This window comes from Propithecus coquereli, unplaced genomic scaffold, assembly GCF_000956105.1.
Source record: "Propithecus coquereli isolate 6110/MARCELLA unplaced genomic scaffold, Pcoq_1.0 Scaffold83, whole genome shotgun sequence".
In the NCBI taxonomy this organism is placed as follows: Eukaryota; Metazoa; Chordata; class Mammalia; order Primates; family Indriidae; genus Propithecus; species Propithecus coquereli.
The window spans coordinates 7,475,921-7,500,094 of NW_012154507.1; the positions used below are offsets into that span (position 1 = coordinate 7,475,921).

General features: G+C 37.7%; 1 protein-coding gene across 1 annotated transcript in view; it reads left to right on the forward strand.

Annotated features, from left to right (window-relative positions):
• The window catches only part of L2HGDH (L-2-hydroxyglutarate dehydrogenase), a 43,288-nt gene that overhangs the window by 16,039 nt on the left and 3,075 nt on the right, over window positions 1-24,174 (forward strand). Inside the window, exons 5-9 of the mRNA XM_012663769.1 lie at window positions 5,333-5,495; window positions 7,471-7,505; window positions 14,432-14,599; window positions 15,534-15,691; window positions 17,499-17,630. Of these exons, the coding sequence (XP_012519223.1) occupies window positions 5,333-5,495; window positions 7,471-7,505; window positions 14,432-14,599; window positions 15,534-15,691; window positions 17,499-17,630 (656 nt within the window). The remainder of the gene's footprint in view (window positions 1-5,332; window positions 5,496-7,470; window positions 7,506-14,431; window positions 14,600-15,533; window positions 15,692-17,498; window positions 17,631-24,174) is intronic.

The window sequence follows — 24,174 nt, forward strand, 5'->3', positions numbered from 1 at the left end:
GTGCCAGACAGCTTAGTCGAGTAGTTGCAACAGAGATCATAAGCCCACATAGTCAAAAATATTTACTGTCTGGCCTTTATAGAAAAGGTTACCTACCCGATCTAAATAGTAGGAAACCACTGAAGGATTTGAGCAGAACAGTGACGTGTGAAATATCCTAATTTAGGAAAGTTAATCAAGTTCTGGTTCATAGGATGGATCTGGACTGGGAGAGAGGAGAGCCAAAGCCATTTATAGTTATTTTTGGATTGTCCGATTCCTAACTGATATCTCTTATACATCATAGGTCAGTAATTCTCAGACTGCAGGGAGTTTTTACATATTATCCTTTATTTTATCTTACTATATCTTCTCTTTTTTTATTAACTTGGATCTAACATAAGATAAGCAATATCATGCACCTGCCGAGAAGTCATGCAGACATAAATTCGCCTCTCACATCTGCTTCTTTAATGGCTGTTGACTTGGAGGGTTATAATTTTTCTAAGCCTCTAACTTCTCTTTTGTAAAATGGAGGTTCTGAGAATTTAATGAAATAATATGTGTAAGGCATTCAGCATATGTTAACCTCTCAAGAAATGGTAGATATTATTATATGTTTATTTAAACAATTCTAGTAAATTAAAATGGATTTTGTTTGAAACATTTGGGGACTTTTTCATGATATCTGTTAAGATAATCAAAGAAATTTAGTTATGTGTCTTCTTTCCCCCTGGTTTATATTTAGCCCTTTCCTGATGCTTTACTTTCTTTTCTTTTCTTTTTTTTTGAGACAGAGTCTCGCTCCATCACCCAGGCTAGAGTACAGTGGCATCATCATAGCTCACAGCAACCTCAAACTCCTGGGCTCAAGCATTCCTCCTGCCTTAGCCTCCCAGAGTGCTAGGATTACAGGCGTGAGCCACCACCTGGTCAAACGCTTTACTTTTAACTCATTATTTTATGCTGTTTATTTCCTTTAAGCCCTAGCAATTCCTTTATAGAGTGAAATAGGCTATTTAAAAACAATGGAGAGAGATCCTAGCATATTGTAAAACCAGGATTATGAATAACTCATATAAGAATTTACTGTTTAGACTGATGTCATGCTTCAAGGAAAAAAAATACTAGTATTAAAATTAAGAATTTAGGAGGTTAAATGTATGTGAAGGCAGGGAGTGTATGGGAAATCTCTATACCTTTTGCTCAGTTTTGCTGTGAACTTAAAAGTGCTCTAAAAAAATAGCCTATTAAAAAACAAGATTAAACTCACTTCCTGTTCCTAATCTATACAGTGCTTTACAAAACTATTGAGTGTGTTAAAAGACAAAATTACAACAAATTTAGATGAAAGATCTAATTGGCTTTTACTAGTGATTCATGAACCAAGGGAGCATCTCAGCCAAAGATTTAGAAAAGGCACTCCCGATGAGGTGAGTAAGAGTTTGGCTTTGTAGGGAGAAAAGAACTGAAGAAAGCAGAAACAGGAAACAAAAGGCAGATTGGTTGTTACTTTCCTTATAAGGTTAAAACAGAGGGGACTTGCTTATCATGCTGGCTAACACTGACCTATTTGGGGATTTGGCTATCTCTCTTTCCTGATTTCTTGGAATGTCAGATAAGCAGCTTGGTTTTGGTCTGGTGATAGGGAATTTTTAGCCTGAGTGACTCCATTTTGATTTGGTCTGTTGGGCCTAGTGCAGGAGCTCAGTCCAAAACAGTGTTCTCCTATAAATTTTATTTGACATGTGCTTCCTGAAAGTACACTGAACCAATTGCTGTTTCATAGCTTTATGTGATTTTGATGGAATTTGGCTGTGAAACAAAGATGTCAGAATCTCACTGACATATATTTTTAAAAAATTAGAAGAGAGGATTTTGAATTTTCACAGCACAAAGCATGATAAATATTTGAGGTAATGGATATGCTAATTACACTGTTTTGATTATTACACATTGTATACGTTCATTAAAATATCACTCTGTATTCCACAAATACATAGAATTATTACATGTCAACTAAAAAGGTTCACACGTTCTAAAGATTTAAAAAATAGTACTAATAAAATGGAAAATTTTTTTCAAATTTGAATTTATAAACAGAATCTCACTGACATGTTTCTATCAAATATGATCTTTGAAAATGAAACAATTGATAATTTCCTTCAAAAAGGCATGCCAGCTTTTAACATGGTGTTATTTTTATTTACTAATGAAAAGCTCTTTCAAACTTTAAGATTGGTATCAAGAAGAAAAAAAAATTATGCCAGAGCTGCTGAGCACCCCCTGTAGATTTGGTCATGAGGTAAAAAAAGCAGGATTCTGGTTGTCTCATGGTACTGAAATTTGGGGGATTTGGGAGATTTCATCTGATTGTTATCTGTTGTGTATCCTTGTGAAGAATTTAAAGACAGAAAAAATAGGAACAGGAACCCATGATTCTTTATATCGCACTTTATTGAAAAAGCAAAACAAAACTTTTTACATGTTGTAAAGGTTAAGGATGAGTGTGGATACTGTTCTCTGCACCTTGGAATGAGGTAGATATGTGTGTATAGGTAATAAAATTACATATATATGTGTATTTTTGTGTCTTATAAATAGACAAACTGGTTGCTACTTTCCCAGGGTCACAAAGCTCCTAAAGAGTTCCCCAGCCCAAGATCTGACTCGGAACTGGTATTTTTTTCCATTTGGTTAAACCCAAATTTTCTTGTTTATCATGTGCCAAACACTCTGAAAGGCACTGCTGATGTGAAGATGAATAAGACATGGCTGTCAACCTGAAGGGAGTTATAGTGTAGCAGAAAATATCATTTTAATATAGTGATAAATATTCTGATAGAGCTGATAGGTTCTCTGTTTTGTACCAATGTAAGGGCATACTTTTAGCTTAGTCCAAGGGTTTAAGAAGACCTTCTCAGAGATGACCTCCCACCTTGAAAGATGAATGAGTTGAGTAACTTTTACAAAAGGTGTGTATCCTACTTCTCCCTGAGACCTCCACAGAAGTGATGTACTTTATGTAATGCCAAGATGTAATCATTAGTGTTTACATGTATTTAGGGATGGCAATATATAGTGGGAAATATAGTCTGATTATTTCATAAAAGTTGCTTGAATAAATTCTTCCCTTCTCCCCCAACCTCACCACCACTGCCAGAAACAGTGGGGAAAATTTCCATGTACAAGATCACTTCTGTTTCTTCCAGGCCTTCTGGAAATAAGTTGTTTATCAGAGCAACTCTAAAGGGCTTTTTGGACCAGGTCCCTTTAAGAAGAAAACTAAGTGTCACCAGGGGGAGGCTCTTGGAAAATTTTAAACTGCCTCTGTAAACATTGACTTTGTAACCCTTGCAGCTCCTTGGGTAGATCCTAACTACTACCTCTGACCTTGGCTTTGCTGATCCTTCTCCCTTGCCTTTAACATGATTGCCAACCACATGTTCATCTGTTCTCTGTCTCCTGACTGAGTTCTACTCCCAACTTTCCCTGTCCTGCTTGCCTGGTTCTTTTCTAGCCACCTGACCTGCCATGGCTTCAGATTTCAAGCTCTGACCTGCTGACCTGGACAGTGCATAACCAGCCTCCTGGTTAACAGACACAGCCAGTCTGTCTACCAGTGCCATCCTGACTTGGCTGCCTCAGCCCTGGCGCTGCAGCTAGTCCTGGGCCAGGGCATTGGATTGCTTGGCAGTGGTGACTCTCTCCACCTTTCCCCAATACACACATATAGGTGGGGCACACCAGCATCTCATGGGGAGGGGCAAAGCCAAGACTAGAAAGAGAAAGAAAAGGGAAACCCTTTAGAGAAGGTCTGGAGTAGGAGAAATATTGTATGTTTAAAGGCAGCCCTCAAAATTTCATTCCTTTGCTTAAATATTTGAGTGCCTTCTATGTGTCACGCATTGTGCTGGATAATAATAAAATATTAATAAGGAAGATATTTGGTATTCCAAAAAACTACTGATCCAGAACAAAGCACTTTTACAGCATGTTTTTATCCCTCTTGTTATCTATTATACTTGTCGCATAGTTTTATGCTAGGTAAGGAAAATTTTGTGGACTAAACTCTTGGTATTACCTTAAATTAGCTTTCAAAGTTATTGAACCCAGAATACTATTTATAGGTTGAAGCTGAGTTATAGTTATTAACCTGTAAATTTAGAGATTATTGGACAGTGACTAGGTCTAATGTAAAGTCCTATGTGCAACAAATGTATCAAAATGGAATGATTTCCTATACTTGGTAAATGCTCTCATATTCTGGAAACAAGACTGTCAGGAAAACATTGAAGTTTGCCAAATGTTGCTTTCAGTTTGGGAAAAGAGATCATTGGTGTTTTCTGAGTCTTTACCCTTAGAATGATCTGGCCATTTGAAAGCATTGGTCAGGGTTGGATGGCAAGTCAAAAGCTTGTAAGGGCTAAGCAGGTAAAGGTGTTGAGGTGGGGGCAGGGTGGCGAATACAAGAATGAGATATTTAAAATGATATTATATCGGATAATATTTAAAAACTACAACAACAACACTGCTGTGCTGGCCAAATAATAGGATGGCAGAATTTTACTAGTTGCTTTACATTCAGCTTCTGGATGTTAAGTTATCCTGGAAACCAGGCTATCCTCTTAGGGGAAATTGATTGGGAGAACTGATATATATACAATAATGCAACAGAAAATGGTGCTATTGACAAGGATCACCAAAATGTAGTCCATATTTAGTGTGTAAAATTCTACTCTTACCCTTTTCTTTGGAATTAGAAAAGGCCAATGGCATTTTCAACATTCATTCCAAAAAATAAAATAAGCATGGGTTATAGTTCATTTATCTACAGAGTTTGGACATGTCTTGAGGGACAAAAATAGAAACAAACAAACAAACAAATGAAAAAACAGGCTGTTAATTTCTAATATTATCTGAAGAGAAAGTTGGAGTTAACCACATTAAAATCTTCATTCCATACTTTTAGTCTTGAATATAAGGTATAAGGTCTGCAGCAAATCAAAACAATGCTCTGCAAACATTGTGAATAACTAGAACAACTCTGAGTTCTCACTGAATGTGCATGACATGGGAAAATCTGGGAAAATCTCAGTAGAGCATATTTAAAATATACTTGTTTGATGATATAGAATTTGACTCAGAATCACATATGAATCAGATCAGAATCAGATACGGTGAGGGATGAATAAATGGAGTAGCAGCTGGGAGAACCTGGCAAAATTAACTCCTCTAAGGGAGAAAATTGTTTTCTGATTATAGAGATTTTCTTATTTATCTGTTTTTAATGTTTTTTATCTGTTAGACACATTATATATATGTTGTATATGTTTTCATAATTCTGTCCCAGGGTCTAATGGCTATTGATTGTCCATATACTGGCATTGTGGACTATCGGCAGGTGGCTTTGTCGTTTGCCCAGGATTTCCAAGAAGCAGGTGGCTCTGTCTTGACCAGTTTTGAAGTAAAAGATATTGAAATGGCTAAAGAAAGCCCTTCTAGAAGTAAAGATGGTAAGCCATCCTTGTCTTTTCTATTGAATACAGTAGCCCTCTGTATCTGTTGGTTCCATATCTGTGGATGCAACCACCCCAGCATTGAAAATATTCAGGGAAAATAATAATAAAAAATAACAGTATGACAATAAATAATACAAATTTTAAAAATATAGTATAACAGCTGATAACGTAGCATTTACATTATAAGTAATCTAGAGATGATTTAAAGTATATGGAGAATGTGCGTAGGTTATATGCAAACACTGTGCCATTTTATACAAGGGACTTGAGCATCTGTGGATTTGGGTATTCTTTGAGTTCCTGGAACCAATCCTCCATGGATACTGAGGGACTACTGTACTTGTATTGACTTGTTAAAAAAAAACTTGGGACTGTTTTTGTCTGGGGTAGTGCTGGTGGAAGGGCCACCAGGAGAGAGGCTAGAGTGGGGTACAGAACCATAGGTAGGTACAGAAGGGACAAGGGTGAGACTGAATGTGGGAGAACCAGGACTCTGGAAGGTCTTCTGAGATAGAACTAGACACTAATCAGACACTTCTGACTGGCACTAAAATCTGGCAAGGCTGTTTATGGAAAATTAGCCCCCAAACACTTCGCTACCCTGCAGGTTAGAGTCAGAATCCCTTGGCAATGCTTGTTAAAAATGCAGATGTTAGCATCACCCAGATTTACTGAATCAGGCCGGGCGCGGTGGCTCACGCCTGTAATCCTAACACTCTGGGAGGCCGAGGCGGGTGGATCGCTCAAGGTCAGGAGTTCAAGACCAGCCTGAGCAAGAGCGAGACCCCCTCTACTAAAAAAATACAAAGAAATGATCTGGACAACTAAAAATACATATATAAAAAATTAGCCGGGCATGGTGGCACATGCCTGTAGTCCCAGCTACTTGGGAGGCTGAGGCAGAAGGATTGCTTGAGCTCAGGAGTTTGAGGTTGCTGTGAGCTAGGCTGACGCCACAGCCCGGGCAACAGAGCAAGACTCTGTCTCAAAAAAAAAAAAAAAAAAAAAAAGATTTACTGAATCAGATTGTCTTGGAATAAGCCTTTAGTGATTCTTAGATACACCGAGTTTCAGAATGATAGCCCAAGGTCATAAAATGGCTCAGCCATTCTGAACTACCTTTCCCTCTCCATCTAACACTACACTTAGAGTTTGTTTTATTTTGCTCTGAAGACTTTAATTTTTTTTTTTAACTGAATGAAAGATTTTTAAGCCTTCTATTGGCTGTTGGGAAATTTGAAGAAGAAAAGAAGTAGTGCTCCGTTCTTTCTTCCTTGACAAGTTTTGAAGAACATCTAGGCCATCTGAATCATTCTCAGTGTCCTCCTGAATTCTAAGATAATAAGCAAAATTTTTAAATAATGAAGTTTGTTATAGGTAGGTAGCATAATAAATCAAATTTATGTTACAGGTAGATTCTATTCTTCATTTGACATACATATGCTTTATAAGACTTTGAGATTCCATGTATCTGAATGGGAACTAATTTTATAAATAGTTTATTATAAGACGTTTTTATGTTGTGATAACTCTTACTTCTCTAAACAACCTAGAACCTGTAAGGAATCAGGTAACCGACACTTGGACACAAGTTTCTCATATCATAGCTTTAGTCCTGTGGGAAAATATATACTCATTTATGATAATCCCTTGTACAGCATGATTTCCAGGATTATAGTTCAGAGAAAAACTGGGACTGCCTATGTTGGAGCTGAGGTGGGAAATAGTTTATAAGCATAGATTAGATGAGTTAAAATAAAACAAGCTGGAAACATGCTAGAGTTTTATATATTGTCAAGTATGAACTAGTTTAATCTTGTTACTTGGTAAAAAGCTTCAGAATGAAAAGTAGGGTGCAGTCATGGTTATGACGAAGATCATTTAAGTTTGTTACTAGTATAATAGTTCAAATAATGTTGGCCTTCTTTTGCTAAAAATAAATCTTTTACAAATTCTTTTTTTTTTTCAGGAATGAAATACCCGATTGTTATAAAGAATACAAAGGTAAAGATTCTTAAGCAAAACTGTTGTTTACTTTCATCCCTTCCCCTTTCCTAAAAAGTTGAATTAACCCACACTGCTGTATTTTAAGTCATTAAATGAAATGTGTCTAATGTAAAAGTAATTCTGAGAGAAATTCTTTTAGAGCAGTTTAACAGCTTTCATTCTAAGAAGGGTTGCAAGTTGGGAATGTCTTCATAAAGTGGCTGTGCTAGCAAAGAATAGGATTATAAGCACTTGGAGTGTTTAATTTTAAGGTAAAACTGATAGATATTTTATCTCTCTGCCTACTGATCTACATTGACTTATTGACTCTCTACTAATTGAAAGATTTTGGTGGTGATGGGGTGTGAAGGTTGTGCAGAGGGAGATGGACTGCTCTCCTTCCTCTTCACATAGTCCTAAAGCAAGAAACATTAAATGGCACAGAAGCCTTAGATTCCCCAGGGTTTATGCAGGGGAGCAGGGTCATCAATGAATGCTACAGGATTTATTATAGGAATTAGGCTTTACACAGTTGTGAAAGGCTCTGAGGAAGCAGAGGTTCAGAAGGGAGGTGGTGGATCAGTAGTTGGGAAACAGCTGGATATGGAGCTGGAATTCACCGAGCAGTGGGTATCTGTCTGTCACAACACTGCACTAGGCTGCCCTTCAAAGAATAGTGGCTGCTGTTTTACTTTTGCCTGCAGGTCATATGCAGTTCCTGTTCTGGTCAACTTTAAGTTGAAACCATGCAGAAAAGGATTCTGTCAAGCACAGTTTCCAGCTTAACCAAATTGTCACAGTACAAACCCCTGTAGTCCCCCGCTTGTAAACTCGACATCCACCCACACCCCTTATAACCATATTTAGCTTGCAAATAAAGACAGTAGTAAAATTATGCTTCCATTTAATAAGATATAACTATCCCGCATAAAACCAAAGACATGCTCACTCTCTTCAAAAAAGATGCAGAGTCTACTTTATCCATCTTTGGGTGGTGTTCATTCTTTCTAGCTAGTCATACTCTCCCTTTGAGATCCTGTAACTTAAATACTTAGATATAAGGTTAACCACCCTTTAAGTATCTTATATTAGATAAGTTGTTCTCAACTGGAAGTGATTTTGCTTCCAGGGGGTATTCAGCAATGTCTAGAGACATTTTTGGTGGTCACAGCTAGAAGGGGAGGGGTGGTGCTACCGGCATTTAGTGGGTAGAGGCCAGGAATGCTGCTAAACATCCTTCAATGTGGGGAACAGGCCCCCAAAACAAAGAAGTGTCCAGCTCCAAATGTCAGTAGTACTGAAGTTGAGAAACTCTGTGTTAAATAATGGGGGAATGGTAGAGATAAATGTATTAGTTTTCTCAGGCTGCTATAACAAAATACCACAAACTGGGCAACCTAAACGACAGAAATTTATTTCCTCGCAATTCCGGAGGCTAGAAGTTCAACATCAGGGTGCTGGTAGGGTTGGTTTCTGGTGAGACCTCTTTCTGGCTTTTAAGTGGCCACCTTCTTACTGTGTCCTCACATGGCCCCTTCTGTGTGTGTGCCCAGAAAGAGAGAGAGTGACTTGGGTGTCTCTTCCTCTTATAAAGACACCAGTCCTATTGAATCAGGCCCCACCCTTATGACCTCATTTAACCTCAGCTACCTCCCTCAAGGCCTTGTTTCCAAAAACAGTCACATTGGGGGTTAGGGCCTCAACATAAGAATTTTGGAGAGGATACAATTCTGTCTGTAACAATGGGAATAAAGAAAGAATTGGATAATGTATAGATAAATATATATATTTCAAAGTAAGGAAGAAATACTCATAACTATAACATCCCTCATTCCTGTAAGTAGTTGTGTGGTCATAGCTGATATTTATAATTTTGTTCCTCTACTATCCATTCCATATTCTCTTTGCCTTTGGCAAGCATGTCAACTGGTCAGTTCCTGGTTGGTGGGGTAGCCCAAACTTTGTTCCTGAAGTATCTGTGTCATTAGCAGCCCTGTCTATTTTGGGTTGTGGTAGTTTCCAATAAATTTTATAACAATACATGGGAATACTAAGAGGTGCCCCAGGGAATGTGTATTCTAGACATTCTCTTTGTCATCTCCAAGCCCTGTGTGAAAGCAACTCTATTTCATTGAGAGTCAGGCTCAGTTACCCCATTCAGTACTGCAATCTCCTCTTTGCCCACTGATTCACTGGCATGGGGAACCCAAAGTGGCCAGGTATGGCAATATCAACTTCAAGTTGCTTATTCTCTAATGGAAATATTTCTCTCTTGGGAACTAACATCATCAGAGACCAAAATTACAGAGATAGAAAACAAAAATTTCACTTAGTAGATCAATAGGGTAATAGTAAAGGGCTGCTCCCATTTCTGCCTCTTGATTTCTAGACCTGTGAATCCTGGCTCTGGGAGAAAAAAATAACAATATTAGTCACTGATTTAGAGCACATAGAGTATCCTGGGGGACATTGCCCCAGCCCTGCAAGGTGCTGCCAGCCGGCTAGTGCTGTTACTGAGTCTTCTAAGGTCCATTCTAGTTTCTTTCACCCAGTGGCTTCAGGATGATGGGGAAAATGGTAAAATCAGTGAATTCCATGAGCATGAGCCAATTGCTGCATTTCATTTGCTGCAAAATAAGTTCACGGATCAGAAGTAATCCTTCTATGTAAAATACTATGAGGGTGAATATGGCATCATATAAGTTCATAGACAGTGGTTTCAGCAGAAGCATTGTGGGCAGGGAAGACAAATTTATATCCAGAGCAAATGTCTATTCCAGTAAGAACTAAATGCTGCCTTTTCTATGATGAGCCCAGGGACCATAGAAGTTGCTATGTTGGTCTCTACCGTTGGCAGATTGAGCACTCAGCTGTGGCTGTAGACAGATCAGCCTTGGTGAGTGAGACCTTGTTGCTGAGGCCATGTATCACCTCCATCCTTGCCACCATATTATTTTTTTTTCAGCTTTATTTGGGTATAATTGACAAGCAAAGTTATGTATATTTAAGGTATATAATGTGATGATTTGATATACATTGTGAAATGATTACCACAATCAAGTTAGTTAACACATCTGTCACCTCACATAGTTACTATCTTTTTGTGTGTGTGATGAGAACACCTAAGATCTGCTCTCTTAGCAAATTTCAAGTATACCGTACAGTATTATTAACTATAGTCACCATGCTGTACATTTGTATGCCTTCTTTGAAAAAATTTCTATTCAGTTCCTTTGCTCATTTTTAAATCAGTTCATTTATTCTTTTGCTATTGAGTTGTGTGAGTTCCTTATATATTTAATATTTTGGATGTTAACTTCTTATCAGGCATATGGTTTGCAAATATTTTCTACTATTCCCTAGGTTGTCTCTTAATCCATTTCACGTTAGTTTTTGTGAGTGATATAAGACAGGGATCCAATTTCATTCTTTTGCATGTGGATATCCAGTTTTCCCAGTGCCATTTATTGAAAAGACTATCCCTTCCCCTAACTGTTTAGTTCATGATACTATCAGGTAAAAACAGAGTGCTAGGAAAAGAGGCTGACTAACATCCACAGAGCAAGTCATCTTTTTCTACTGATTATTAAAATTTTCCTTGGCCAAGATTACTCTTCTGTGAGCATTCATATGGAACTCAAATATTTTTACCCTGTGAGCCTGTTTGGAGTGGTCCATTCATATACCTTTTCCCCAGAGCTCCTTTTTCTGACCATCCGGCCAAACCATTAGTTATTGCACATGAAGCAGTGTAGATCCATACCTCTGACCATCTCTCCTTCTAGGTAAGATAAACCATCAGGTGTGATGTTTAAAGATCTGCCCACTGGAAAGTTTTCCCTTCACCACGGTCCTTTAGGACCACTTCTGAGTGGGGCTCCGATGCTGTAGCTGTTCACTTTTGAGTGGTGCCAGACTGTTGTGAGGAACATTTGTAGATGAGGCTTGTATTTTTTTCTTCCTTGGTCAGCTGGTCATAGAGAACTCCCTGTGAGGCCATTCGGGGCAGTTTGAGAGAAAGGAGGCAGTTTAGCAACGGTAGGGGTCATGGGAATTTGAGCCACTTTCCTCTGCAACCTATGTGTGCCTGCAGGACCTGTACAACTCTGATCTTATGGATTATACTTCCTCTAGATAATGGAGTGCTGCTGTATACACCCAATTTTGTGGTTTGGTGAGTCAGACAATACCCAGTTAATAATGGGGTAGTTCATATGGTAACTTAGTGACCTGTGGTCAAGTGTTCAGTCAAAGCCAGAAGCACTTTCTCAAAAAGAGGATAGTTATCTGCAGAGGATTGTGTAACTTTCCTCCAAAATCCTGAAGTTTTGTGTTATCATTTCCCTTAGGGTCCTGCCAAAGTTTCTATAAAACATCACTATCTGCCACAGACACTTCAGTTACCATCAGATCTGCTGAGTATGTGGTCCAAGTGGCAAAGCAACCAGGGTTTCCATTCAAAGAAGGATAAAAATCTGTTTCTGTGCTCACCCTTATTTAAGGGATTAGAGTATGGCATCATGTGATGGAAGATATGCAGTGGCCTATGGCATACTAATGGATATATATTTTCCCCATAGTTACTATAACTGTTGCTTTTTATTTCAGCATTTTCATTTAGTATAGTTTTGGGGCACAAATTAAAATTTTTAGGTCTACTTATATTGAAATGATTTTATGAGAGGTATATTAAAAAAAGAAAAGGAATTCTTTTTTTCCTAAGAAATAGTCTCGCTCTGTCTCCCAGGCTGGAGTGCAGTGGCGCAATCATAGCTCACTGTAGCCTTGAACACTGGGCTCAAGTTATCCTCCAACCTCAGCCTCTCAAGTAGCTAGGACTACTGGGGCATGCCACCACACCTGGCTAATTTTTTTTTTTTTTTTGTGGGGACGGGGTCTCGCTATATTGCCCAGGCTGTTCTTGAACTACTGGGCTCAAGTGATCCTCCTGCCTCAGCCTTCCAGAGTGCTAGGATTATAGGCATGAGTCACCATGCCTGTCAGAAAAGGAATTTTTAAAATAAACTTTTGGGGAGAGGATTTGCTCAATAAAGATTTATACATTGGATATGGGGGAGACAATGTTTTGCTTATGAAAGAGCAATAGAGATACATGGTTTTTGCTTTTGTTTTAAAAGAAGTTTATGTTTGAACAAATGTATCATTCAATGTTTACTTAAATTTCGGTTTGAAAGTAAAATTTATATGTTACTGAATTTAATTATTTTTTCATGTATAGCATAAAAGGATTTAAGAGACCTGTGATAGTTTTTAGTAATTTCTTTCTTTGGAACTGTTGCTTGAGTTTTTAAAGAGAACCATTAGCTTATTGCATGCTGGTACCATTCTACAAATTCTGTTGTTATCTTTACATTTATCATAAAGCCTAACTGCATTTTATGTTCCAAGAACAAAAGAACTGCTGACCTTTTAAGTAGGAACTAGTAAATTTATATCACATAAAAGTCTTTCTTATACTTCTGGTATACAACTCTAGATAAACAGGAAAGATATTAACCTATTTAGAAGAAGGCATTTTCTGTTGTGGCTTATATAGCCCTTTTGATTTCAAAGGTGTTGAAACTATCGTGGTTCAGTCTAACTAATTTGACTTCACTATGGAGAAGTTTGATCTGATTTTTGCCAAAAATGTGACATGTATAACTCCTGAAAAGATGCTGAACTGTCTAGCAAGGGCAAAAATAGGATGCATATAGAGATGAAAACATAGCTCAGTAGAATAAGGCTGAATCAGTGACAGTTTGAAAGAAAGAAAATGTTGAGATAGATGAGAACTCCAAGGCTGGGAAGAAAATCTAAATAAGAACAAGGAGTTGCTAGTTGTTTACCCTACAAGAAGCAAAGCAATGATAAGTAGAGTATGGTGGTCAATGGGGGTTAGATGCTTTAGGAATAGGGTGGGCAAATTTGCTAAACTTGGCAGGGTGAAGCTAAAAAACATGCAGATGATAATCACAAAATATTTGTGGGAAATCATAACAGCCTAACATTAGCAGTCTCCTAGTCACGAGAGCAAGCCTTCGCTGCAGTGTGTGCTCTCAGTAAATGTGAGTTGAATGAATGATATTTTTAAAGTAGCCTTAGTTGCCTTGGTAACCTAAGTAGATGTCGATCAGGAGGAAGGAGAAATTGGTTGGTAGATAGGTTAGAGTTGGAATTGAGCAGGACTATTGTGTATAAAGCAACAAAAGAGTAATAGGGTAATTACTCAGATAAAACAGGAGAAGCTGTCTGCAATACAGAGGAGGCCAAATTGGCAGAGGCCATCTAAATGAAATTTGCTTCTTTCTATGACAAATAGTTAAGAAGCTCCCTGCTAGGTCCTGATAAAATAGGTTGGTTTGTGTAGGTGCGTATAGCTGATTAAGTATCCTTGCTAGGTCTAATTAGTATCTCTAATTTAAAGTATAAAATTTAAAGTGACATCCTCCTGCATGCCACTATCCTAAGTCTCTAGCTGCCACCTAAGTGCTGAAGAATTTATTTTGTTAATACCTGCACTGGATTTCCTCTTTTAGAACAAAGTCCATTTCTGGCCGGGTGAAGTGGCTCATGCCTGTAATCCCAGCATTTTGGGAGGCTGAGGTGGGAGGATTGCCCGAGCCCAGGAGTTTGAGACCAGCCTGGGCAACATAGTGGGACCCTGTCTCAAAAAAAAAAACTTAGCCAGATGTGGTAACACCACACCTGTAGTCCCAGCTACTTGGGAGGCTGAGGCAGGAGTATCACTTGAGCCCAGGAGTTCAAGGTTACAGTGAGCCATAATCTTGCCACTGGGTGACAGAGTGAGAACCTGTCTTTAAAAAAAAAAAAAAAAAAGTCCATTGCTGCACTTTTTTTTTTTCCTTTTCTATCATCTATTTTTCCCCTTTTGACCTATTCTATTCCTTTATACAAATCACTGTTCTTTTATTTTGCACTAGGGAGAGGAAATTCGATGTCAGTATGTTGTGACATGTGCAGGACTTTACTCAGACCGAATTTCAGAGTTGAGTGGCTGCAGTCCTGATCCTCAGATTGTACCATTCCGGGGAGATTACCTGCTCTTAAAGCCAGAAAAATGCTATCTTGTAAAAGGAAATATTTATCCGGTAGGTAATGATGCTTCTGCCTTCTCACTCTCCTCGAGCTGGTTATGGGCGTAAAGGGAATGAAAACAAAAACTTTTACCTGGGTCAAAAGTAAGAGACATTTTGAAGGGCTGTTTGTGTAAACATTTCATTTGTTTCTCTTACATTTAGATCCCTAAATCTTTATCTTGATATCAAAATTATAATTAATTGCCCACATGTACATGTTCCAGAAAGCATGAGTGCACTATGGGAAGTATATTAAGGTTTCTTAACCAGATTCTTCCTCCTCTCCATGGAGGGAGTACTCGTAAGAAAACTTTCCCAATGGAATTCCCAGATACCCAACCCTCTTTCTCAGTTCACTGTCTGTCTATAGGTGCAGAAAAGGGATGTGGCCATTCTATAGTTTCAGGGAGTACAAGGCAGAAGTGTCTAAATGAAGAGTTCATTTTTCTGTCTGGAACTAGCCTGGAAATGAATGAATCTCTTAAAATATATTAGGTTGAACCAGTGAAACAGTCAATATTCAGCTATTCGATGTTTTTACCTTACTAAAACATGAATTTCATGTGTTTCAACCTCATACATTCCCATTTTGCAAAAGCCTGTGCTGCAAATGGATGTTACTTGCCCGTCACAGACGTCCTTTGTTATAGGAGAGAGAGAGAGAATAACCTGAAGTAGGACAGTTCATCTTTTTTTTTTCTTTACCCAGAAAGATGGATAGTTGGGACAGTGTGTATTAGTGTCCAAGTGTCCACAGCATCAGTGTTTCTTGTGTGGCATTTCTAAGCAGAAACATGTTGATAAAAAAGTATATCTGTGTACAAGTCATTGTGTAAATTATATGCATGAGAAGAAAGTGTGTTATATTACCAATTAAATGTTTGCATATATAATAAAATGAAATGAGAGATGGGGCTAATAGTTCTTTGCTGTGTTACATCCATAGGTCCCAGATAGCCGGTTTCCTTTCCTAGGAGTTCACTTCACACCAAGGATGGATGGCAATATTTGGCTAGGGCCTAATGCAGTTCTTGCCTTTAAGCGGGAGGGTTACAGACCCTTTGACTTCAATGCCAGAGATGTTATGGATATAATTATAAATAGGTAACAACTTTATTTACTTTAAAAACTGATTTTATGTGCTTACATTTTTATTTATTTATTTGCCCCACAAAATCCAGCTCCTACAGGATGTGCTTTTTTTTTTGAGACAGAGTTTCACTCTGGCGCTGAGGCTAGAGTGCAGTGGCTTCATCATAGCTCACTGCAACCCCAACTCCTGGGCTGAAGTGTTCCTCCTGCCTCAGCCTCCTGAGTATCTGGAACTACAGGTGTGCACCACCATGCACGGCAAATTTTTTCTATTTTTTGTAGAGACGGGTCTTACTCTTTCTTAGGCTGGCCTCGAACTCCTGGCCTCAAGTGAATCTCCCATTTCGGCCTACCAAAGTGCTAGGATTACAGGCGTGAGCCACTGCACCTGGCCTTGCTTATAATTTTAATGTGGGAAATTTTGCCTTTCCTGATATTCTACTTAGTGAATTCTCATATTTATGATTGGTATACTGAATTTTTATTAATCCAAATTTATTTATTTTTATTTTTTATTTTTGGGTCTTTCAGTGAAAACCAGAAAACCCACTAGACAAATTCTAAAAGAGCTGAAGCACTATTAATTCAAATTAAGAGCTTTGTCGAATAAACATAATGTTTTAACTACTTCAAGAAAATTCTGATGAACCAGGGTGATGTCTTGGTTAAAAATAAGGTAAGGCCAAGAGCCATTCACACATCTGGTAATGCAAATCTTATATTGTTAACCTAATTGAGTTTGAAAACAAAAAGGAAGAAGTTTCTCTCAAAATCAATAGATGGCTTACTTTGATAAGATCATTACAAGCCAGTTACCATCATCTTGTAAGCCACTGGAGAAATTACTAATGACCACAGGGTTTGGTTTTTTTTTTTGGTAGAAAACTAACAGTACAATTGTGTTGACCTAGGATGAACATTCTTTACTATTGTAAAAAAAATAACTTAATGATGTATTTTATTTGGTCATTTTAGCAATGTTCCTCTCCAGAGGGTTTCACGTCAAAATCATTAGAATGCTTTTTAAGCTATACTTGGGTTTCATCCTCCACAGATTCTGAAAAACAGAAAGTTTGGGATGGGGCTTCCCAGCATGTGTACATGTAAAATTACATACATTCATAGGCTCTGCAGAGTCTCACTTGAGAATCACAACTAAAATATCTTACCATTGGCTGACTAAAGAAAAGTACGGTAGACTTGTTTCATGCCCTGCTTTAAATATCTATTAATGCCCCCAGCAACTTGGGAGGCTGAGGCAGGAGGATCAATTGAGACCAGGAGTTTGAGACCAGTCTGGATAACATAGTAAGAACTGTTTCTAGAAAAATGAGAAAAATTAGCCAGATATAGTGGCTCGTGCCTGTAGTCCCAGCTACTTGGGAGGCTGAGGCAAGAGGATCCGTTGAGCCCAGGAAGTTGAGGCCACAGCGAGCTGTGATTATACCTAATGCACTTTGGCCTGGGAGACAGTGTGAGACCCTGTCCCCCACAAAAAAGAAAGGGTCTATTAACGCCTTTTGGGTGTGTTGAAAGCATGTAATATTTGCATTAGAAAATCTTCATGTTGGCAGGGTTTATAGAATCCCAGTTTGAAACAAGCACTCCTTGGGAATTTGAGTTTGGAAGATGTTTACCTCTTGAGTTGATGACATTTGCTTCTGATATTTGTCAAAAGTTGATTTGCTTTTAATGTGTACTTTTTCTGACTTTGCCTATATTTCTCTGATGCCGCCAAAAAAAAAATCCAATAGTTGTAAAGATGTTTTAGTAATAAAGAATTCCTTTCTCTGATAAAGATTTTTGTCTCTGTTTTCAGTGGCTTAATTAAACTGGTGTCCCAGAATTTCTCCTATGGAGTTAATGAAATGTATAAAGCCTGTTTTCTTGGTGCAACAGTGAAGTACCTTCAAAAGTTCATCCCTGAAATCACTATCAGTGATATACTTAGGTAAGGAAAAGTGATAAGGATTGTAAATACAGTCCTGACCTAGGTGAACTTGAGCGGTGAGTCTGACTTGGTGATTAGTAAGCACACTTTCATAGTCAATCAGCGTGTCCCCTAAATCTTTGTTTGCTCTCTTTTTCCCAAAAGAAGACCCTTGCTATATCATGGCCCTTAGTGCTGGCCCATTTGTAATTATCTAGACCACCTTGCGGCTCTAAACTGAAATAACCATTGCAGCTTTATTGTGATGCCAATTGTAACCTTTGTGTCTAGCTGTCATTCATGATAAAAACATTTTGCCTGAATTTTTCAAAATGTCCCTCACCACTTTTGTGATTTTAGCTTTAATTCTGTATAAGATCATTGATCACTGTGTTAACTAATTAGGGAATAAACACATTAAAACATTATATTTTGATTGATTCTTAAAACTTTTCAGAAATACACTCCTAGATGTGGCATCTTTCCTTGCTTCCTCTCTATGTCTTTTGTTCTTTCTCAGGCCTTCCTCCACTCAGGGACTCTACTTGCAGGATAGAGGTAGGAAACTGTGGTAACAATCAATCTAAGTCCTTGCTCCAGGGTATGGGGCTATATAAGGGTAAACTTACATCTTTTTTTCTTGGAGATAAAAGATTTCCTGGACTTGATCTGTAGATTATCCTAAAAACTACTCAAGCTTATTTTTTTTTCCTCTTTTTTAGTATTCACCTTTTTCCATGAACAAGCCATTTGTTAGGACTAATTGGTAGTATACTTTAAGGTATGCACCCTGCATTTACAATCTATCCTCCCATGAATCCTCAGAGCACTAAATGTCTGCCTTCTCTGTGACAGCTGCTGGACTAACCTGGTGTGAAATGTCAGCAGGCTTGACTGTGTATCTGGGAAGAGAGCAATAATGTCAGCTGTCTCCCTTAGGGGAGTGTCCTGGTTTAAATCTGACTCTAATGTATCATTCTAAGACCAGCCTCTTTGAATCCTTAGAAGAACTATTAAAAGCCAGCGAATGCGTTTACTGTTATCTCCTTCACCACTTTATTCACCTTCCGAAATAAAAGGGATAAAAATATCTAGACATTATTTTCTTTCATTCACTTATAAGGCTTTTATGTTTTCAGTGGTCTACTTTAGCAGACTTGTGATGTTGTATATCTGAAAATAGATCGGTCAAATCTGGTCTCTATTACTGCTATTAATATTCCTTGGGAAACACACTAGGGTGGGCATAGTGAATCTGTGTAGAAACAGTTGCAATGAATTCACTGCCTGTATTCCATTAGCACCCTTTCACAGAAGCCTAAGAAAAACTTTTAGACAACTGGATTTCATGTGGTAGAACTGGACTTCAGGCTTTTGGGTATTAGTAACCACCCTCTTTGGGTATAAGGGTGTGAATTTCAGTTACCAGTTTCATTGGCATATAGCAGAAAATGGCATGGCACGATAGGCAGGTGCATTTGGGGACAAATTCAACCTAATCACAGATGATTTTTCTCTGTAGAGACAGAGAACCTGAATACATTCAGCAGTTCCATTTGTTCCTTCTCTTTATTCCTGTAGCTATTAAACGCAGGAAATTATTGATAACAGAAAGGAAGATACAGAAGATATGTTTGACACCATTTATATAAGTTTAAAAATAACCATAATAGTACCAAATATTGTTTATGGATTGTACATGTAATGTGAAAATAAAAACAAGCATGGGAATGATAAACACCTAATTCAGGAGAGTGGTTACCTCTGAGGAGGGAAGGGAACAGGATCATGAGAGTTCCACAGGGGCTTCTATCTTATGGGTAATGCTTTATTTCTTAAGCTGGTTGGTAAGAAAATGAGTGATCAGTATGTTATTCTCTATATTTTGTTATATGCCTGAAATATTAATATTCAGTAATAATAAAATCAATAGACTTTTTCACAGCTTGAAGCCCAAGTCCTGTCTTGTCTCGTTTGCCTTGCAACCAGTGTATTAAAACCATATTATTAGTATTGCAGCAGAAACATATCAAGCAGTTCTAAATAGTAAAAGATAATTGAGGCAATCTTTTTGGTGGGGTGTGTTGCGCAGGGTGGTGTCCTTAAGTTTCATTAATCACTAAAGAGCATCTAGCCTGACTTCTCATTGCTTAGCCAGAGCATTTTAGGCAATAATTTGCTGGTGAACATTATATTGGAATGTAAAGTTATAATCTGTCAAATGTATGCATTAGTATACAAACTTCTCACTGTTAAATGGTGGTCTCTGAGGCTTTTAATTTTAGCTCTACACTCCTTTAATTTATTCTGTGATTAATTTTGACGTGTTAATCTAACTGCAGTTTGTATCTGTTTGCATGTAAGGATGTAAAAAATGAAGACATGGAGGTCACAATCCTCCCTTTTTCCCATACTTCATTTTGGAAAATATCTTCTATGGGGAATTCTAGAGTAAACTTTCGGGCAAGATGTTTTCATAACTAGTGATAACTAGGCTATGTCATTGTGAAATGCAAAGGCAAAAGCAAAACATTTCTCCAATAAAGTTGTAATGGCTTAGGAGGATCTATGTTAGAGTTTCTCAGCCTTGGTGCTATTTATATTTTGGGCCCAAGTAATTCTTTGTTTTGGGGGACTCTCCAGTTTATTGCAGGATATTTAACATCATCCCTGGCTGCTACCCATTCTCCTAGTTGTGACAACCCAAAATGTCTCCAGACATTGTTAAATGTCCTCCAGGGGACAAAATCTCTCTTGTTTGAGAACAACTAGTCTAGAGAATTTGGTAACCCTCACACTACAAAATATTAACAGTCTGATCAGATCCCATTTATTCATTTTCATTGTTGCGGTGATTGCTTTGGGGGTCTTCTTCAAGAATTCCTTGCCTAGGTCGATGTCTGAAAGGGTCTTCCCAACATCTTCTTTTAGAATTCTTATCATGCCTTAGGTTTAAGTCTGTTATCCGTCTTGAATTGATTTTTGTGAGAGGTGAGAGGTGGGAATCCAGTTTCATTCTTCTACATGTAGCTATCCAGTTTTCCCAGTACCATTTATTGAAAAGAGATTCTTTTCCCCAGTGTATATTTTTGTCTGCTTTGTCAAAAGATTAGATTACCATATGTGGATGGTTTCATCTCTGGATTCTCAGTCCTGTTCCAGAGGTCTATGTCTCTGTTCTTGTGCCAGTACCAAGCTCTTTTAGTTATTGTAGCCTTGTACTACACCTTGAAGTCTGGTAAACTGATATCTCCCAGTTTGTTCTTTTTACTTAAGATTGCTTTGGCTATAAGAGATCTTTTCTGGTTCCATACAAAGCATAGAATTATTTTTTCTAGATCTGTAAAGAATGATGGACTTAGATAGGGATTGCATTAAATCTATAGATCACTTTAGGTAGTATGGACATTTTAATGATATTGATTCTACCAATCCATGAGCAAGGTAGATTTTTCCATCTGTTTCCATCTTCTACAATTTCTTTTCTTAGCGTTTCGTAGTTCTCCCTGTATATGTCTCTCACATCTTTCGTTAAATATATTCCTAGATATTTGCATGGCCAAGAAAACTATCATTAGAGCGAATAGACAGCCTACAGAATAGGAGAAAATATTTGCTCTCTACACATCCAATGAAGGGCTGATAACAAGAATCTATGTATAACTTAAAAAATCAACAAGAAAAAATCAAACAACCCCATCAACAAATGGGCAAAGGAAATGAACAGAAACTTTTCAAAAGAAGACAGAATAATGGCCAGCAAACATACAAAAAAATGCTCAACATCTCTAATCATTAGAGAAATGCAGATCAAAACCACAATGAAATATCACCTAACCCCAGTGAGATTGGCCTCTATCAAAAAAATCCTAAAACAACAAATTCTGGCAAGGATGTGGAGAAACAGGAACACTCTTACACTGCTGGTGGGACTGCAAATTAGTGCAACCTCTGTGGAAAAGAATTTGGAGATACCTCAAAGAGCTAAAAATAGAAATACCATTCGATCCAGCAATAGCACCACTAGGCATCTACCCAAAAGAGCAAAAGATATGCTATAATAGAGACATCTGCACCCAAATGTTTATGGCAGCACAATTCACTATTGCAAGAATGTGGAAACAACCCAAGTGCCTGTCAATTCATGAGTGGATTATTAAAATTTGGTATATGTATACAATGGAATATTACTCAATCATAAGAAACGACAGTGATCTAGCACCTCTTATATTTTCCTGGATTGAACTTGAGCCCATTATCCGAAGTGAAGTATCACAAGATCGGAAGAATGGACTCCACTTGTGCTCGCCATCAAATGGTACTAACTGGTGAACACTAGGGTACTCACATGGCAGTAATATTCTCCAAGGATTAGGAGGATGGAGGTGGGGAGGTAAACCACAACTAAAGGACATGGGGAGCACTGTAGAGGGGAAGGGCATGCCTCTAACCCCCGCTTGGGTGAGGCAAAGACATAAAATGTAACCATAATGTTTGTACCCTCATAGTACCCTGAAATAAAAAAGTATATATATTAACAGTCTGGAGAAATATAAACATCCTTGAAATACATATAGCTGAGACTGAAGGAACGTAAAGGGCATCTCAGGAGCAAAAAACAAAGAGCAAATTGAAAACTCATGTGCTGAGAGGAAATGGTGCTGATGCTGACCTGTAGAGGTGGAGATGATTTACTGATTTTAATAACGGAGGGGCCCAAGTTATATTTGTAATTGATGTGTGACTCGCATACAATCAAATATGCAGACCTTAAGTGCTCAATAAATTTTGACAATTGTATAAACTTGTCTCCATCACACAAAACAAGATATAGAATATTAGAGACTTGTTTTTAATTGCCACTCAAGTGCTGGAAAAGAGGCCTTGGGTCTATACAAAGTTGGAACCAAGACCCAAGCATACAGCCAGGGACTCTTAAAAGGCTATACCTTCTGTGAAAAGGAAGTCTAGAAAAAATATTCCCTGTAGCACCAGAAAGTGTTAAGGAATTTTGTCTGACATGGTCTTGAGGGTGGGGAATGGGAGGAATCTTCCTAAAAATCTAGACTCTTTCACAAGTGCTTAGAGTTTGACTTGATACTACCAGTTTGGTTTAGGAACCATAAACTGAGAAATTAACTTAAAAGGTGGACCGAGACTTGTTCAAATCTTGCTTCAAACCAGCCGCTTCTTTCGCTTTCTCTCTCTCCCCTTGCTCCCTACCTCATCCCTTTCCTTCTTTTCCTACTCTAAGTAAATTCTAATAGAGACAGAGTGAAAATCAGGGCAATTTGACCATGGACTGAATATTGTTGATACTAAGCAATCATTAGTTTACTATTATTATTATTATTAAAGAATCCTTTTAAAATAAATACACATTGAAGTGAAATGGTATGCCATCTGGAGTCTGCTTTAAAATAATCCAGTGGGGCACAGTGGTGCATGCCTGTAGTCCTAGCTACTTCAAAGGCTGAGATAGGAAGATCAATTGAGCCCAGGAGTTCGAATCCAGCCTTGGCAACATAGTGAGACTTTATCTCTTAAAAAAATAAAATAATCTAATGGAGAGAGGTGGATGTTGGGTGGGGATATATGGATGAAGTAAGATTGGCTGTGTATGGATAATTGTTGAAACTGGGGAATATATACATGGGAGTTCATTATACTGTTCTTTTTGCTTTTTTACATGTTTAAAATTTTCCATTGAACAAGTAAATGAAAGTGCTCTTAGGGTAGTAATAGAAGCAAATGTAAAACCTCTGTGGAGGGACACACCCTCAACCCAGCCCTTCCCATAGGATATAATTTCAAGCAGAAATAAACAATCCTCAATTGTGGTGGATGATTTTAAGATATGTCTATCAATAAAAGATGGATTAAGCAGATAAAATGTTAGAAGATTTGAACAACACAATTAAAACACTGTAGGTCAAATCCCTCCACCGCTGTTACAGAATACTGGTGTTATTTAAGCCCTCACAGAATATTTACAAAAGCTCAAAATGTCCTAAGCCCTAAACCAGGTTCTCAATAAAATTCAAAAATTGGCTGTAGAAAAACCATATTCTCTTGTCATAATCCAGTTAAGTTGAAGATTAGTAACAAAAATATCCCTCTCTTATATACAACTGTTGTGTATCCATAATAATTAAAAGTTTAAAAAGAATACCCCTTTTTGGTGTTTGGAATTAACTTGGAATTATTCACTTTCTCCATACCACCACTTCCAATTTAAATGTGCTCATGTGGACTTGTATTTTTAGATTAGCAGTAGTTTTATAAATACTAGATTGTCCTATTTAGGACCGGCCAAAAATGTTAGTTGTAACTTTTCATAGCTGTTTTCCTAGCCCATGGTGTAATGCCTGCCATATGATAATAATGCAATACAGGACTTCTCAGATATGAATCAATGTAATTAGTTACACATTGACCTGTTCTTGTTTCTGCACATACATAAGCATCTAGGCTGTAAATTTCCATTAAATTTAGCTACAAATGTAGCAAAATATATGGCTACAGATCTCTATATATTATACTAAATTAAATGTAGCTGAATTTG